The sequence below is a fragment of the Mastigoproctus giganteus genome, chromosome 10, assembly GCF_048544385.1.
Source record: "Mastigoproctus giganteus isolate SK-2022 chromosome 10, ASM4854438v1, whole genome shotgun sequence".
Classification (NCBI taxonomy): Eukaryota; Metazoa; Arthropoda; class Arachnida; order Uropygi; family Thelyphonidae; genus Mastigoproctus; species Mastigoproctus giganteus.
The window spans coordinates 221,621,379-221,637,390 of record NC_143584.1 but is presented as its reverse complement, the minus strand read 5'-3'; the positions used below and the strand labels follow the sequence as shown (position 1 = coordinate 221,637,390).

Below are 16,012 nucleotides of genomic sequence, written 5' to 3'. Positions count from 1 at the left end.
CCAAGTTTGGGTCAGAATGCACATAACAGCATGACAAAGCAGCAACTAAATTGTACTACAGAACAATATAACCATTAGTTACTAACCATTAACCATTGAATATTTGTACACAAATCAAGATAAGATGCCTTCGGTCTGTTCGAACTAGAAATTTCCTCAGGAATAAGACCCAAAACTTAAAAGAAACTATAGTTTTTTTTTAAAAAAATCCCTTCCCTTTATGAATTTATTAAAATATATTAATTTTCTCAAGAATTTCAAATAAAAAATGCAATATGGTGTCCCCATTAACTGCAGGAATTATATTCCTAATGGTATCCACAATCAGCAAACTTAAGGACCTGTGGAAAGGAAGTCAGTTAAGGTTTCTACAAGATATATCATAATTGCAAAACACCAGTTTCTTTTCTTTCCGTATTCAAAAGAAAACAAATACTGATTCTCATAACTGGCAGGATAGGATGGGTGTGCATCTGATTGAAGGTGTCTTTCTGTAAAATGAATAATTGATACATAAATTAATTTAATGTATCATAGTGTAGAATAAAAAGAATGAAATTTATAATGCATAAGTATCTTTCTATACCAAAATTTCAATGCACATTATAGTCCGTCAGATTTCCCGACTGGAAATTTCAAGGCCTATAAAGAAAAAAGCAAAGCAAGCTGCAAATAAATTGAGTGCATGCCCAGATGAAGGAGGTATCCTCTCAAGAAAAAGTTTTTGCAGTGTAGTGATCAAACTACAATGTTAAACACATGAATGGAAAGGACCTAATTTTAATTTAGCATCAGAAATTAATTAATAAATCAGTATAATTTAACATCAGAAATTAAACTACATTACTTTTATATATTAGTTTACCTGTTGAATTCTTTTCTCCGGGTAGTTTGACTATTACTATTCCATTTCTGGACCCTCCATGTTCTAGCTGTCCTTTAGCTTCTATGCTGGGAGTAGGACTCACGGCTGTTGTGCTATCCACATCTGTACCCAAGGAGGTTGCATCCATCTGAGCATGATCATTTTCATGAACCACATGACCAACACAATGAAAGTCACTACTAATGGATCTGGGCCATACTGTAGGAAATTGAGCAGAAGCTGCAAAACAGAGCAACTTTCATTTAGTTTAAATGAACTGGTGAGCATCCATTTCCTTCTACCATAATTAAAAAAATTAAAAACAGTTAGTAAAAGTACTTATCACATTAAGATGGAAAACAGACTAAATAACTAAAGCTCAGTTTTAATTTATGCTCTGCAATTTATTGTCAAGGTTGCAATAAATGACTGATAAAATAATGCAAGAGAATTCAATAGAATTCAATAATGCAATAGAATATGTTCCATGTTCCTCACTAGCATCACCCACCTCTCCCACCCCACCACCACCAACAGCTCAGCTCTGGGCAAGGCACAAATGCTGCCACCATCCAAATATCTTTCAGCGCTCAGAATCAGGCAACTTTAATTCTACAAAACATCATTGGTTTTGTTCAGTTCCAGAAAGATGCCTTTCATTCTCAGATTATATAATTTTGGCCATCACTCTGTTATCATGTCTCTGTCACTATTTTTGCTTTTGTTTTTAATTTGTAAATATGGAAATAGTTATTTTAAGTAAGATAACCATACAGTGCTAAAGTTAGCTCTTCAGCACTGAAGAAATTACACCACCCCCAAGAGAAGGATTAATATGTATGGCAAAAATAAACTCCACTGCAGTGAACTGTTGACTTTTCTTTATTGCTATATCATGCATAGAGATGTCCCTTTCCCAACACATTGTGAAAATTAATTAACAAATTTGATATACCAATTTACTAATAAACAAACCAGTCTGGATACTACTAATAAAATACTGTGTAATTCACATATATTCAGCATTTATATCACACATATAAAGGGTGATTTAGAACTCTTCTATACAGGGCAATTCACAATGCTTCTGTCAAGCTTTGGACATATGTTAGGGTAGCAATATTACGGAGTACAGAAACAATGCTCCTTAATATTGGAGGTGCTTTAGGAGCACAGAAATAGTGCAAGAGCAGTGTCCATTGATTACCACTCTGTCTTCTCCCATTCAACCATCTCTTTATTCATAGCAGTAACTTGTGCTTAATGCAACTCTGCTCTAATTTGTACAGTAGTCTTTTATGTGCAGTAGTATCAAAAGCTTTCCTGATATCATACACTGTGACATGCAATCAACTTTCTGGGGCTTGTTACATGCAACTGTCCAATTCATTCACCCACTTCCTCTGCCACACATGGTCTACCTCAGTGGTCTCCAAAGTGGGATGCACAAGATGATCCATGGGGTGATCTGGTAAGCAGAGTGCAATCCTTCCATTTGGATCAACATACCTATATGAGGTGACTTTCTCTGCAATGACTATTATTAAAACCATGTTTAGAAATAAACTTAACTTGGAACCAGATCTTCGGGTAGCTGTGTCCCAAAATATGAAACCAAGATACACAGCAATAATGAAAAATATTCAAGCACATTGTTCCCACTAAAAATGCTGTTAATTTGATTTATACCACTTTGTACTTTAATTTCAATTTAGTTTTGTTTTGAATTAGATTGTGATCTTTTCAAATTATATGTGATTCTAGATATAATGCATACCGTGTAAATTATTTATAAATAAAAACAAATAGTATTACATTACATTTACTACACTTGTTACATTAATGATTTAATATCACTTTGTGCTTGAACTTCAATTTAATTTTATTTTGTATTTTTTTTTATTTGTAATCTTTTAAAATTATATGTGATTTTAGATATAATCTCTTCCATGTAAATGATTTATAAATAAAAAAAATATATTAAACTTATATACATAATTTTTTTATTTCGGGGTACATGCTAATCCTTTTAAGTAAAATAAGGGTGCACGACCAAAAAAGTTTGGAGACCACTGGTCTACCTGGTGATTTTATTTTCTCAACACTTCTAGTTTCTCTAAATTAATTATTTCATTGAAAAATAGCTTTGTAGTCAGGAGAATCTTTTGTATTCACGACAAAAATTACATTGCACTGACACAAAAGATATGTGTTCTGTATACCATAACATGCACTGAGCTTTCTTTTATATCACCATCTTACTGATGATAGTACTCCCATCACAATACTAGCATCATATTAGTATACACAAGCAAACTTTGAGTGTCCTGACATTTTGTGGAAACAAAATGTCAGGACATTGTTTATTTATTCACTGTTTATTCAGGACACTAGTTTATTTAAATAAATTACAGTACATACAAACATGGGTATTCTTTATAATGACCCTGTGTTTAAAAGTGACAGGTCCAGAATTTTTAGCAAGAAAGTGCTCCTTAGACAACACAGGCCTACAATGGTTTTGGGGATATGACTAATTACATGTACTCTTTAGTAATTTGTGTACATAGTTCAAAAATTTGCTTTTTTTTTTATTCAACACATATATACACACATTTTCTGCAAAATATCTTATTCTGTTTTTGTTTTTTAATAAAAAAAACAAAGCACTACATAATTTTTATTATTACGAGGTTGACTAGAGATTACTGGTTACTAATTTTTCAAGCATGATGGAATAGAGACATTTCTGGAACTGTTGAGAATGCACAACATAAGATAGCATTAGTAAATAAGTGGTCATTAGACCACTAGGAACATTCTCAGCTGTTTTAGTTTATACAGAAAAAATCAACTGAAACTGTATTTATAGGTTTTTTGCTGTAGTATGGTAACAAGACTTTACTGTAGTATGGTAACAAGCAGTAATCCCAGAGTAACATCAACTGTGTGGTATTACACTGACAGTGGTAGAGAATGAAAAGGAACTGGGGGTAATTGTGCAGGCAGATATGAAGCTTTCTGAGCAGTGCAGATGGTCTGCAAGAGTAGCTAATGGTGTCTTGTCAATGATATACAGGAATTTTTCTAGCAGGGATAAGGAGGTGATTATTCCCTTGTATAAGGAAATGGTCAGGCCACACCTTGAGTACTGTATACATGTCTGGAGGCCTCATTTTAGGAAGGATATAGAGGTGCTGGAGCGAGTGCAGAGAAGGGCAACAAGATTAGTGAATGGACCAAAGGGTTGCTCTTACGAAGAAAGGCTTACGTTTTGCAAATTACAGTGTCTGGAGACTAGGCACCTGTCAGGTGATCTGATTGAAGTGTATAAAGCCTTGAATGGTTTGAGCATGCTCAATGGTGATGGGATTCTTCCTCTTGCTTAGAATAAATCGCCTGAGAGGGCATAAATTCAAATTGAGGAAAGGCGGTTGTAGGACAGATGTGCGGAAGTTTGCCTTTGGCCAGCATGTGGTTGATTGCTGGAACAAGCTTCCATCTATCGTTGTAGAAGTTGATAACTTAAATAGATTCAAGGCAGAACTAGACAAACATTTGGAGCGAGTGGATGGGTGAAATTAGATTTTTTTTTTTTTTTTTTGGCTGATGCTATATAAAGCTTGCTTTCTTGCATCGTGTGCCTTTAGTAATGCTAATGAGGCTGTGTAAATAAACCTTATATTTTGCTACATTTGTGGCAGCTTCACTATAAAATAGCAAAGGAAAATATTACAGAATTTGTTAAAATTACATACTGGGCATATTTCAGGATGAAACTTGGCGACTACAGTAAACCATGGAATCCACACAGTTTATTACACTTGTGTCGAACTGCTGAGGAATTGAAGTAACAATAAGATTGACATATACCTTCTGTTTCCTCAATATTCAATACACATATACGGTACTAAAATATTACACAGTTTGCATGCTCCCTGGGTTTGTGGTCAAAAAAAAAAAAAAAAAAAAAATCTAGTTTTTAAAGTTTAAAAAAATTGTCTTAAATTAAGATATTTAATTTTCTAAACAAGTTTTATGGTAAGTTATGCAATATAAATCCTACTAAAACGTACTTTTTTCTTGTACCACATCTTGCAGAAGGCTAGCAGAAATGCCAGAATTGCTATTTCCATTTAAAAGTGAATTACTAGGTTTGGCAAACTTTTGTAGCAGAAGGTGTAAGGCATTAAAAAGGATATCTCCTGAACGTGGAGCACGATCCCTGAGATCACATTTTTTGAGAAGGCATAATGCTTTACCTAAATAAAATAAAAAAAACTTGTTAAAACAAGAAGGTCTATAAAAATAAAAAAATAAATAAAAATATTATAACTTTACAATATTTGGCCTCACACCTATAGGACATATCTTTAAAGTTAGGTCATATTGGATATGTTATTCTGATCCAGATAAAACTCAGCATAAAAATAACATCTCAGAGAAAATTCTCACCATTCATATAAAAATGTTCAAGATCAAGAGGGGGTAGTGAAAACTGGTCAACACACCACTCCAGCCAAGTATATACATTCTGTCGACTCCACTGTCGGGGATCACTGGCTAAAAAAGTTTAATATGATAATAATAATTACAAAAAAATTGCGCATGTTTTCAGTTATTTTTTTATAAACTATAAAGACACAGAAACAGAATTGACAAGTGTTTTAATATTAGATTTTACATTAAAACACACAACACTTCCCAATTTCCAGAAGTGATGAGAACTGAAGCTCAGGACAACACAACACATGGAAAATTAGTTATTAAGCCATACTAAATTGGCATTAGATATACTAAAGAAATATTTCTAATGACCTGCTTATATATCAACAGAAGTAGAAAAACAAAGAACTACAAATACAAATGAGACAGAAAAATTATATGAACATAAATACATAAACTTCATATACACATAAATGTATTTAGATTTGCAGACTACTGCTGAACAGGAAGCATGTTTCTTCACATCTGTGGCATAAATGCAGATAACGAGTCCCACTGTAAAAATAAAAGTTTGCTCCTAGTTCTAACACATAAATGAAAGTTTGAAAATTAGAAGCCATTGGCAACTCACATAAAGCAAGGAGTGAGATAGAAATCAAGTAAAATGCTATAATTGTCTCACAAATTATTCATAAAACAAAAATAATGTGATTTGAACTAGTGTTTCATTATGTACTAATGGTACAGTTGTTGTTTGGTTTTTAAGAGCATTAGCAACTAAGGCCATATTGCTCCGGGGATATGTGGTGGTCATTCCCTGACCTTTCCGCATCCTCTGTATTTGGTGGTCACGGGCTCGAACCCCGGTCTAATCAAGAAGCATGTGCTGCGCACTGTTGCTCCTGCCCACCTGGCTACGGAGGCACCTAATGGTACAGGAGGTTACCTGTTGTTACAAAGCATTATGAGAAAAGTGGAGTATTTAATTCAAATAGTTCATCTCATTATCGATCAAACATAATAATCAGGCTAATAACAATAGGAATACAAATGTATCTGCACAGAGGAGATAAAAAAAAAAAAAAAAAAATTATGAAACAGTGTTGTAACCACTGAAATGTAAATAAGAAATTATAAAAAGAACAAAATTTGAAACTAAGATACTTATGCATTTTTAAAATAATTTAAAAGTCCTGTATTCCTTTACTGGTTGGAGGATATATATTTTTTTTTCAATTAAAGGTTGGAGGACTTTTCTTTTCAATTAAAAAGCACATTTCTCAGCCTTTTCAGAAGCAAAAACTGAGAAAATATGCTTTTAATTGAAACCCCTGCATACAGAATACACAGGGTGTCAATTAAAAGGCACTGGGATCTATCTCACTTATTTTTAGTTTAAGGTATTTTTCCTTGTGAACCATTATTATATTTGGACTGAAATTTTTGAATTTGACGTTAAAATTAGATTAAATATTAACATTGAGATTTTATGATTTCTAAATTTAAATTCTGTTGAATAAACTGCTTTTTTCTCAACAGAAAAGCTGTTCCCCTTTCTCAGTGTGCTTTGGAAAAACGAATGCAAACTGATTTTAACTGAATCAAAAAAACAAAACAAGCATAGCAGTTGCATGTGATGTCCACTCTTTGGTGCACATGTTTGGATGTGCAGAACAACTATACGAATTCACTGATGACATTTTCAGACTAAACTGAGGATGGGAAACAACTTTTCCTACTGTAAAAAAAAAAAAAAAAAAAAAGAAAGAAAGTTAATTAAGCAAAATATTTATTTAGATATCATAAAATCTAAATGGTAATACTTATGGTCAAAAAGCACATGAGAAAAACCATATTCTCTGACAGCTGCTCAATCCTTCCACTGCCAACAGAAGTAGAAATAAAACATCCCATATATCAATGGGATGTTTTATTTTTGTGATATCCCTGGCATCACTTAAACATCATCAATGTGGACTGGTCTTGTTTAAGTGGAAAAGAGCCAACAGTTGTTCAAAAGAATCCAAGAACACAAAAATGATGTGTGACTTGGTAAATAACTTTACCAAATCAAATCTTGCATCCAGTGAAAACCAGAGAAAACCATTGGAACTTTGGATATACCAAAACTCTCCAGAATTGACAAAGGCTGAAGAGACTATTTAGAGTCATTCTTCATTCAGTCTTGGCACAGGCCCCTGGCATCCCAGACACTGTACCCACAACCAGCACAACAAAACCAACAGGCTATTCAAACCGAACTATTACAGTCACCTCAACCAGCAGGCTATCTACTGCTATAAAACTGCCAATGTGATATTCCCTTCAGGCAGTCTAGTCACACTGCAACCAGAAACTGAAAAATTTCTTCTTAAGCATTAGGAACATCACTTTACTGCTAGTTTAGCTCCATTTAGACAGCAGTCAGTTTCCGACAGCTCCCCTTTTTCCCCTAAGGCAATCATTATGACACACACAATACCCACACTGAACTTGGGCACTGCAATCCTATAACCCTGTGTCATGTGTCATTATGTTGTTGGTTTATTATTAGGTTATGACCTAACAACAAACTAATAATGAAAAACTTGAAAGACCAACCTGTTCGACTTACAAATAGACTGAAGTCTTTCAGATGCTGTGCTACACGTGTATGTGTGAGAGATAGAGAGAGAAAAGGAACAAGGCATCATCCCATCAAACCAAGTGAAAGGAAGCATATATATTATCCTACAAAAAACCAAGCTCATCCAGAAATGCAACTACCCTAAGAGAAAACTAACAAGGGTATGCATAAAATTTTGTTAAAAAATTAGAAAAAAAAATATTAGCCAAATATTACAAATGTCAATAGTTTAAACTCAGACATGAAAGAATTTCTACTGAAGGTGAACATTCTGGAATGTTAATAACTTGCACATGGAAGATAATCATGCAAGTAAATTTGTCTCTGTAAGCTAAACCTCATAACCCTTCTCCCCTCCACACACAGTCCTATTTTTAATTATCCAAATTTTTTTTCCTAAATTCCTTAAGTTTAAGGATAAAGAAATCAGGTGCCATTTCTCCTAATGAAAACATTGGGAGATTTAACATTGCTATATCCAAGAAATTAAGATAGGTAAATTCTTTCTTTTCTGATGTTGTGGTATTGAATATCAAGGCCTGATGTAGCCCAATGGTCAGGAGTGAGAGTGCTGTAGCACACACTCTTTGAGTGAGCCATCATTCAAGCCTGTGACTGCTAAATATGAATAATGATTATATTTGTGATTTATTATAAAACTACTCCTCTAACCTGATGGCCGTAGAAAAATATACACAAGAATATATGTTGATAATATCCTAATTGGTAAAATCAATAATTTCAACAGTGTTGTCAACAAAATGGGTGAATTCGAACTCCTGGTTAGCAATATAACAACTAATGCTGACACAATAGAACTAACAGAAATGTGGTACCATCTGGAAACTGGGGATGACAAGTTCCATTATGATATATATTTAGGAAAGATAGGGAAGAGGGGTGGTTGGATCATGATTATCAAAACCAGTCTGAGCACGAAAAGAGCTTTTGTCGAGTCAGAAGTTACTTCTGCCAGCACAGAATCTGTGTTGTGTGAGCTACTTGGGAGCAAATGTATAATTAGAGTGGGAGTGATCTACAAACCAGAAGATTGTGAAAAGTATGACAAGAGTCTCTAATACAAATGGAATGGCCAAACAAGTATGAATGTCTTATAGGTGACTTCAATCTGCCCTAAACTATTTTGAATAAATGGGAGAGAAACTTGCCATGGAGAACAAAATTTTTAAACTGGATGATTATTATTTGTACCAGCATGTTAGAGAAAATACTAGGGGTAAGAATATTCTTTACCTCATCATTACTCATGAATCAGATGACATAAGGAACCATTGGCAGGTAGCAATCACACAGTTGTTAATTGGAAGATGAAGAAAGACATTGCAGTAGTTAAAAGTAAAGGCATGGGTTTTAATTTCAGAAAAGGGGGGCTATGGCACTTAAGATGCTACAGGGCATCTATTAATTGGGCAGACTGAAGAGGGAAGGGTGAATACATTAGAATACCTTCAAAACAACAATCACAAACACACATATACCATTAAGAAAATATAGCACAAGGAGGATGGCAGGATGGATGAATATGGAGCTGGCCAGTATTTATGGCCACTTTGAGGATTGAAGTCACGGCCATTTGGCCTAAGCTTGAAACTGACCAAATGGCCTGGATCTCAAGCTATGCAAAATACTTCTCCAATGTAGTACCTTGCATTTATTAATGTTAAATGTGATGTTAAACCTCAATTGCCATTTATCAATCCACTTAATTTAATCTAGATCTTAAATTACAAGTAGGATGCCTGATTACTATATCATCAGCAAACTTTTTAATATAAAACGTGAAAATACCTATGTCAATATCATTAATAAATATTAACAACAGTAATGGCTCCAATACCAACCTCTATAGTACCCCACTCATCATCACATTTGGCCACGAATAGCAGTGGCCATTTATATTCTTTGTCTGCTACCACTTAACCACCCCCTTTATTCATAGCGTTAACTTGCCTTAATGCACACTGTTCCATTTTATACAACAATCATACAAGTGGTACAGTATTGAAGGATTTATTGAAGTCTAAGTATATGAAATTAAAATTAATTTTTACATCCAATTCCTTTTTTTGATGACCTAACATTACCCAGTCAGATTGAACAGTAATGGTTGCTCTTTAACAAATTCATACTCTAACTGCCTTATGATCTCACTCTTATCAATATGATCTTGCATTATTTCCATAACTACTCCATCATTATCCCTGGCACAAAGGTCAAACTTACAGGTCTGTAGCTACCCACGTCATCCTTTGAACCACCCTTGTGAATGGAAATACAGATATAAGGAATGCAGAACTGGAATTTGAGGAGTACAATGTGTACAGGAAATATAGACAGGAAAGGAAGGCAGGGAGGAGGGGTTATGCTATTAGTTAAGAAACACATAAAATCCAAGGAAGTGAAGCCAGTCGAAATCGCTGGACAGTGCAGTGTCGAGTCAGTTTGGTGTGACATAAGCATTGGGAGATCAAAATTGAGAGTAGGAGTGTGTTATAGGCCTAATGACTGTTGAGTATAATAAGAAACTGTACAGGGAAATAGAGTAGGCCAGTAAATCAGAGAGTTTTATAATGGGGATTTAAATTTCCCAGATATTGACTGGAATTTGTGGGTTGGTTACTCACACACTAGCAAGGCTTTTGTGGATTTATTGGAGGATGGTTTTCTACATCAGCATGTTCGAGAGGAAACTAGAGGGAGTAATTGATCTGATTATCAGTAGTGATTCTTCATGCATTAAGAATCTGCAGATAAAGGAACCACTAGGTGGCAGTGATCACAGTGTGCTGAAGTGGGATTTACTCAGAGGTAACTACCATCAGGGTTAAAGGGAAGGGTTTTTGCTTTCGTAAAGGTGACTACGGTGGTCTGAGACAGTATTTAAATCTATACGGTGGAACCAACTGATGATGTTACCAACAGCAAATTCAAATTGGGAAGCATTCAAAGAATTTATCTTGGAAGCTACTAGGCTTTTCATACCAACAAAGAAATACTGTTCAAGGTTTAGGCCTAAATGGATGTCAGATGAACTAATGAGACATATGGCAGAGAAGAAAAATGCATGGGATACATATAAATTAATGGGTGACATGGAAGCCTATGATAGATATAAGCTGGTCTGTAACCAAGTCACAAAGGAGATTAGACAGGCAAAGGAAGATTATGAGAAATCTTTGGCAAAGGATGCAAAGAAAAACAACAAAGAGTTCTTTACCTATGTGAACTCTAGAAGGAAAGGGATAAATCAGATTGGTTCACTAGATATTGATGGTTCAACTGTTGATGATCTTGCTCAGGTGGCTAACAAACTAAATGAGTATTTTCCATCTACATTCACAGATTATGAGTTATTCAGGGAGGGGAATGCCAGAGGTGAGTTAAACTCTGGCAGTGAGCTAGATTATTTTGTAATAATTGAGAGGAAAGTGGAGGAGAAATTGTTGAAGATAAACATAAAAAAGGCACTCGGGGTGGATGGGATCTATCCAGTTATATTAAAGGAGGCAGCAAAGGAAGTAAGCAAACCCTTAGCCATAATTATGAGAGCTTTTTTGGACTCAGGGGAGGAACCCATGGACTGGAGATGTACAAATGTGACCCCAATTCACAAAGGAGGATCAAAGGGCAACACAAGTAATTATACACCTGTTAGTTTAACTTCTGTTCCAGGAAAATTAATGGAGGCACTGGTTAAAGAAGCACTGCAGGATCATCTAGACAGGACTTCAGTTATAGCTCGGACACAGCATGGTTTTGTTAAGGGAAAGTCTTGCCTGACCAATTTGATTGGATACTATGATGTGGTCACAAAGGAACTGGATGCAGAGAATAACTTTGATTTTATATATTTTGATCTTAGAAAGGCTTTTGATACTGTTGCACATGGAAGACTGATGAACAAATTGGAGCAATGTGGCGCTGGAGACAAATTGCTGCTATGGATAAAGGGATGGTTGAATTTGTTTGTTATTTGGTTTTTAGGAGCATTAGCAACTAAGGCCATATTGCTCCGGGATATGTGGTGGTCATTCCCTAACCTTTCCGCATCTTCCGTATTTGGTGGTGACGGGCTCGAAGATGGTTGAGTGGTAATCAATGGACACTGCTCATCGTGAACTAATGTTATTAGTGGAGTTCCTCAGGGCTCAGTGTTGGGTCCATTATTGTTTTCTGTATTCATAAATGATATTGATGATGGTATATAAAGCTTAATATCCAAGTTTGCAGATGATACAAGGTTGGCAGGGTTGTTAAGGACACTAATGACAGTACGCTGCTGCAACAGGATCTAGAAAAGTTGAGCAGATGGGCTGAGAGGTGACAAATGAAGTTTAACATTGACAAATGTAAAGTACTACATATGGGAAGCAGTAACCCCAGAGTAACGTATCAACTCTGTGGTATTCTTTCGCGGCACACAAGGGTGCCGCAACAACATTCTTGGGGTGCCGTGTAATTTGGGTTTAAGTTACTTAAAGTTATTATTATTATTTTGAAATTTATATATTTATTTCATTATAAAAGGGTACAGTACAATATCCATTGCACCATATCTTTTTAATTTTGTGGTGATCTATAATTGATCTTTATTTAGTACCTCTATATAAAGAATAAAATTATTACATAGGTATATATTAAAAGGTTGAAACCACTGTGTTAGGTATTTCTTTTGTCCTAGGGGTGCCGTGAACCGAGAAAGGTTGGAAACCTCTGTACTACACTGACAGTGGTAGAGAACGAAAAGGACCTGGGGGTAATTGTACAGGCAGATATGAAGTTTTCTAAGCAGTGCAGATGGTCTGCAACAGTAGCTCATGGTGTCTTGTCAATGATATATAGGAATTTTTCTAGCAGGGATAAGGAGGTGATTATCCCCTTGTAAAGGGTGGCCAAAAATTAACTTTACAACTTTTCATTTCAAATAATTCCTATAATTTAGAAAAAACAATAAATATTTTAACATAAATGCTTTATTTGGACCTTGCAATTATTTGTGGAATATAAAAGTCGGCCAAATGGCCGCTTCTTGTTGCCACACAAATGCGAGATCTTTCAAGAGCATTTCTCATAACATTTACACAAATTTCAGGTGATATTTCAACTATTGCTGCTCGAATATTGTTCTTTAGGTGTTCAATCGACATTGGCTTGTTGGCATAGATGCATCCTTTAAGATAACCCCACAGAAAAAAAGTATGCAGTGGTTAAATCTGGCGATCTTGACAGCCAGTCAATGTCACTGCTTCAGTGTGGAAACATTCTCTTCAAAATTTTAATTGTGGCTCATGCTGTGTGACATGTAGCCCCATCTTGTTGAAACCACATGTTTTCCAAACTAAGTTCATTCAATTGCTGTGACAGAAAGTTCTCAATCATGGCACAGTAGTGGTCGCCGTTCACAGTTACAGCGTTACTCGCAGCGTCTTCGAAGAAATAAAGTCCAATCGCACCTCCTGACCAAATTCCACACCACACTCTCACCCTGTGAGGATGTAATGGTCGCTGATGAATCACTTGTGGATTTTCAGTGCCCCAATAGTGGCTATTTTGTTTGTTAACATAACAGCTGAGGTTGAAATGGACTTTGTTGCTCATTATGATTTTCTCATAAAAATTTGGGTCTTCATTAGAGACGAGTAAGATTGAATTACTGTAGTTGCGATGGCATTCATGGTCTTGAGGCTGAAGCTGGATGCAGGGAATAACATTGATATTATATATTTGGATCTTAGAAAGGTTTTGATACTGTTGCACATGGAAGACTGCTGCACAAATTGGAGCAGTGTGGCATTGGAGGCAAATTGCTGCTATGGATAAAGGAATGGTTGAGAAGACAGAGAGTGGTAATCAATGGACACTGCTCTTCGTGGACTAATGTTATTAGTGGAGTCCCTCAGGGTTCAGTGTTGGGTCCATTATTGTTTTCTGTATTTATAAATGATACTGATGATGGTATATCAAGCTTAATGTCCAAGTTTGCAGACGATACAAAGGTTGGCAGGGTTGTTAAGGACACTACTGACACTATGCTACTGCAACAGAATCTGGAAAGGTTGAGCAGATGGGCTGAGAGGTGGCAAATGAAGTTTAACATTGACAAATGTAAAGTAACTACATATGGGAAACAGCAACCCCAGAGCAACGTATCAACTTTGTGGTACTACACTGACAGTGGTAGAGAATGAAAGGGACCTGGGGATGGTTGTGCAGGCAGATATGAATTTTTCTGAGCAGTGCAGACGGGCTGCAAGAGTAGCTCATGGTGTCTTGTCAATGATACACAGGAATTTTTTCTAGCATGGATAAGGAGGTGATTATTCCCTTGTATAAGGCAATGGTCAGGACACACCTTGAGTACTGTATACAGGTCTGGAGGCCTCATTTTAAGAAGGATGTAGAGCTGTTAGAATGAGTACAGAGAAGTGCAACACGATTAGTGAATGGAAACAAAGGGTTGCTCATACGAAGAATGAGCAACCCTTTGTTCCACCAACCCAACTACCCGCTGGCTAAAGGCAAACTTCCGTACATCTGTCTTTCCTCGATTTGAATTTATGCCCTCTCAGGTGATTATTCTGAGCAAGAGGAAGAATCCCATCAGCATTGAGCATGCTCAAACCATTCAAGACTTTATACACCTCAATCAGATCACCTCGCAGGTGCCTAGTCTCCAGACACTGTAATTTCCAAAACTTAAGCATCAACAAAATCAAAAATATGAACATTAATTGAAAAAAATGAATGTTAATCATTCATAAATACCAAACCATCCGTAGCAATACAAAACAGTGTACCCCGCTTTACAATATTAATCAGTTCCAGAGACACCATCGTATCATTAAAATATCGTAATGTGAACCCAATAACACATTGTTTTTTGATAATTCGTTTCAAGATCTCGGAGGTTGAAATTTTCGCTGTATAACCTAAGCTATTATCTCTCTAAAATGTCATTTTTAAGGTTACGAGCAAGACCTTAAGGCCATTATAAAAGGTCGTGAACGTGGTTTGTAAATTGTATTAGGTTACCAATTCAAAATCATTAAAATGCATCATCGTTATCATATGTTCCGTTATAAGAATCAATTTTAAACGCCTTTGTGATATCTTGAATCATCCGTATAATACAAGCAGCATGCTTAATGGGAAAAGAAAAGAGCCATCCTACTTTCAAATCTCAGTACAGGAACTCCCTGACTTACGTAAGAGTTGCATTCCACAGAACTCTACATAAGTCGGAAATTTTCCCCCATGTTTCTGCAGCACTTGCAACTGTGCTCGCTCAATTGATTGAATCAAAAAGGAAATGTTCTATGAACATGTAAATATAATTATTTATTCAATTTTTTTATCTCATGCGCAAGAAAAAATTACAAAAGTGTGCAATTTAAAAAAATTTAAAAATTATAAAATTACAAAAAAAAAAAAAGAGAGGAGACAGGCATAACGTCAGTAAATTTTACCTCTCGAGCATCGTTGCCAGAATCGACGTCATCAGCTGATAAGTACGCCGCTGTGGAGGTTGAGGGCTGTTGAAATTTAGAAAGGGTCGACAACTCAACCTTATGAAAGAACATATTAAGCGATGACTGGATGGTGGCTTTTTTCTTTTCATCATAGATTTCTTTGTAGCAAGCAAGAATATCATTCACCCCTCTGTTAACTTTTAAGAATCATTCACTGTCAGGATCCATCTTCCCAAGCTCAATTGCCACAATCATGCCACTGCCATCTCATCTCTCTGGTGATGAAGCATCTCAGCCCCTCATTTGGTTCATCTTGAGCTTCATCAGCATTTTTCTCTTCGATATCGCTGCTGCAAGTCCTAAGTCTTCATTAGATAATTCCTTCTCTTCTGACCTCTATTTACTCTCCTCCACGTCTTTGGCAACCTCCAACTGAAGTAGCTCTGCAACCTTTACAATCTTATCCGTAAACCTCGTTCGATATAATTGTCTTTTTCAAAGCTTCGAAGCCTTTTACATGCCATGGGCATATTTTCTTCCATGCGCCATTTAAACAACTTTTAGTAATTTCCGCCAGGCCTTATT

At 35.7% G+C, this 16,012-nt stretch overlaps 1 protein-coding gene across 3 annotated transcripts in view; it reads right to left on the bottom strand.

Annotated features, from left to right (window-relative positions):
• aop (ETS variant transcription factor anterior open) overlaps positions 1 to 16,012 on the bottom strand; it is a 134,987-nt gene that overhangs the window by 22,898 nt on the left and 96,077 nt on the right. For all 3 annotated transcript variants that reach the window (XM_090382302.1, XM_090382303.1, XM_090382301.1), the window contains exons 3-5: positions 5,321 to 5,428; positions 4,942 to 5,127; positions 866 to 1,105 (exon numbers count right to left, since the gene is read on the bottom strand). In XM_090382302.1, coding sequence (XP_090238428.1) covers positions 866 to 1,105; positions 4,942 to 5,127; positions 5,321 to 5,428 — 534 coding nt within the window. The remainder of the gene's footprint in view (positions 1 to 865; positions 1,106 to 4,941; positions 5,128 to 5,320; positions 5,429 to 16,012) is intronic.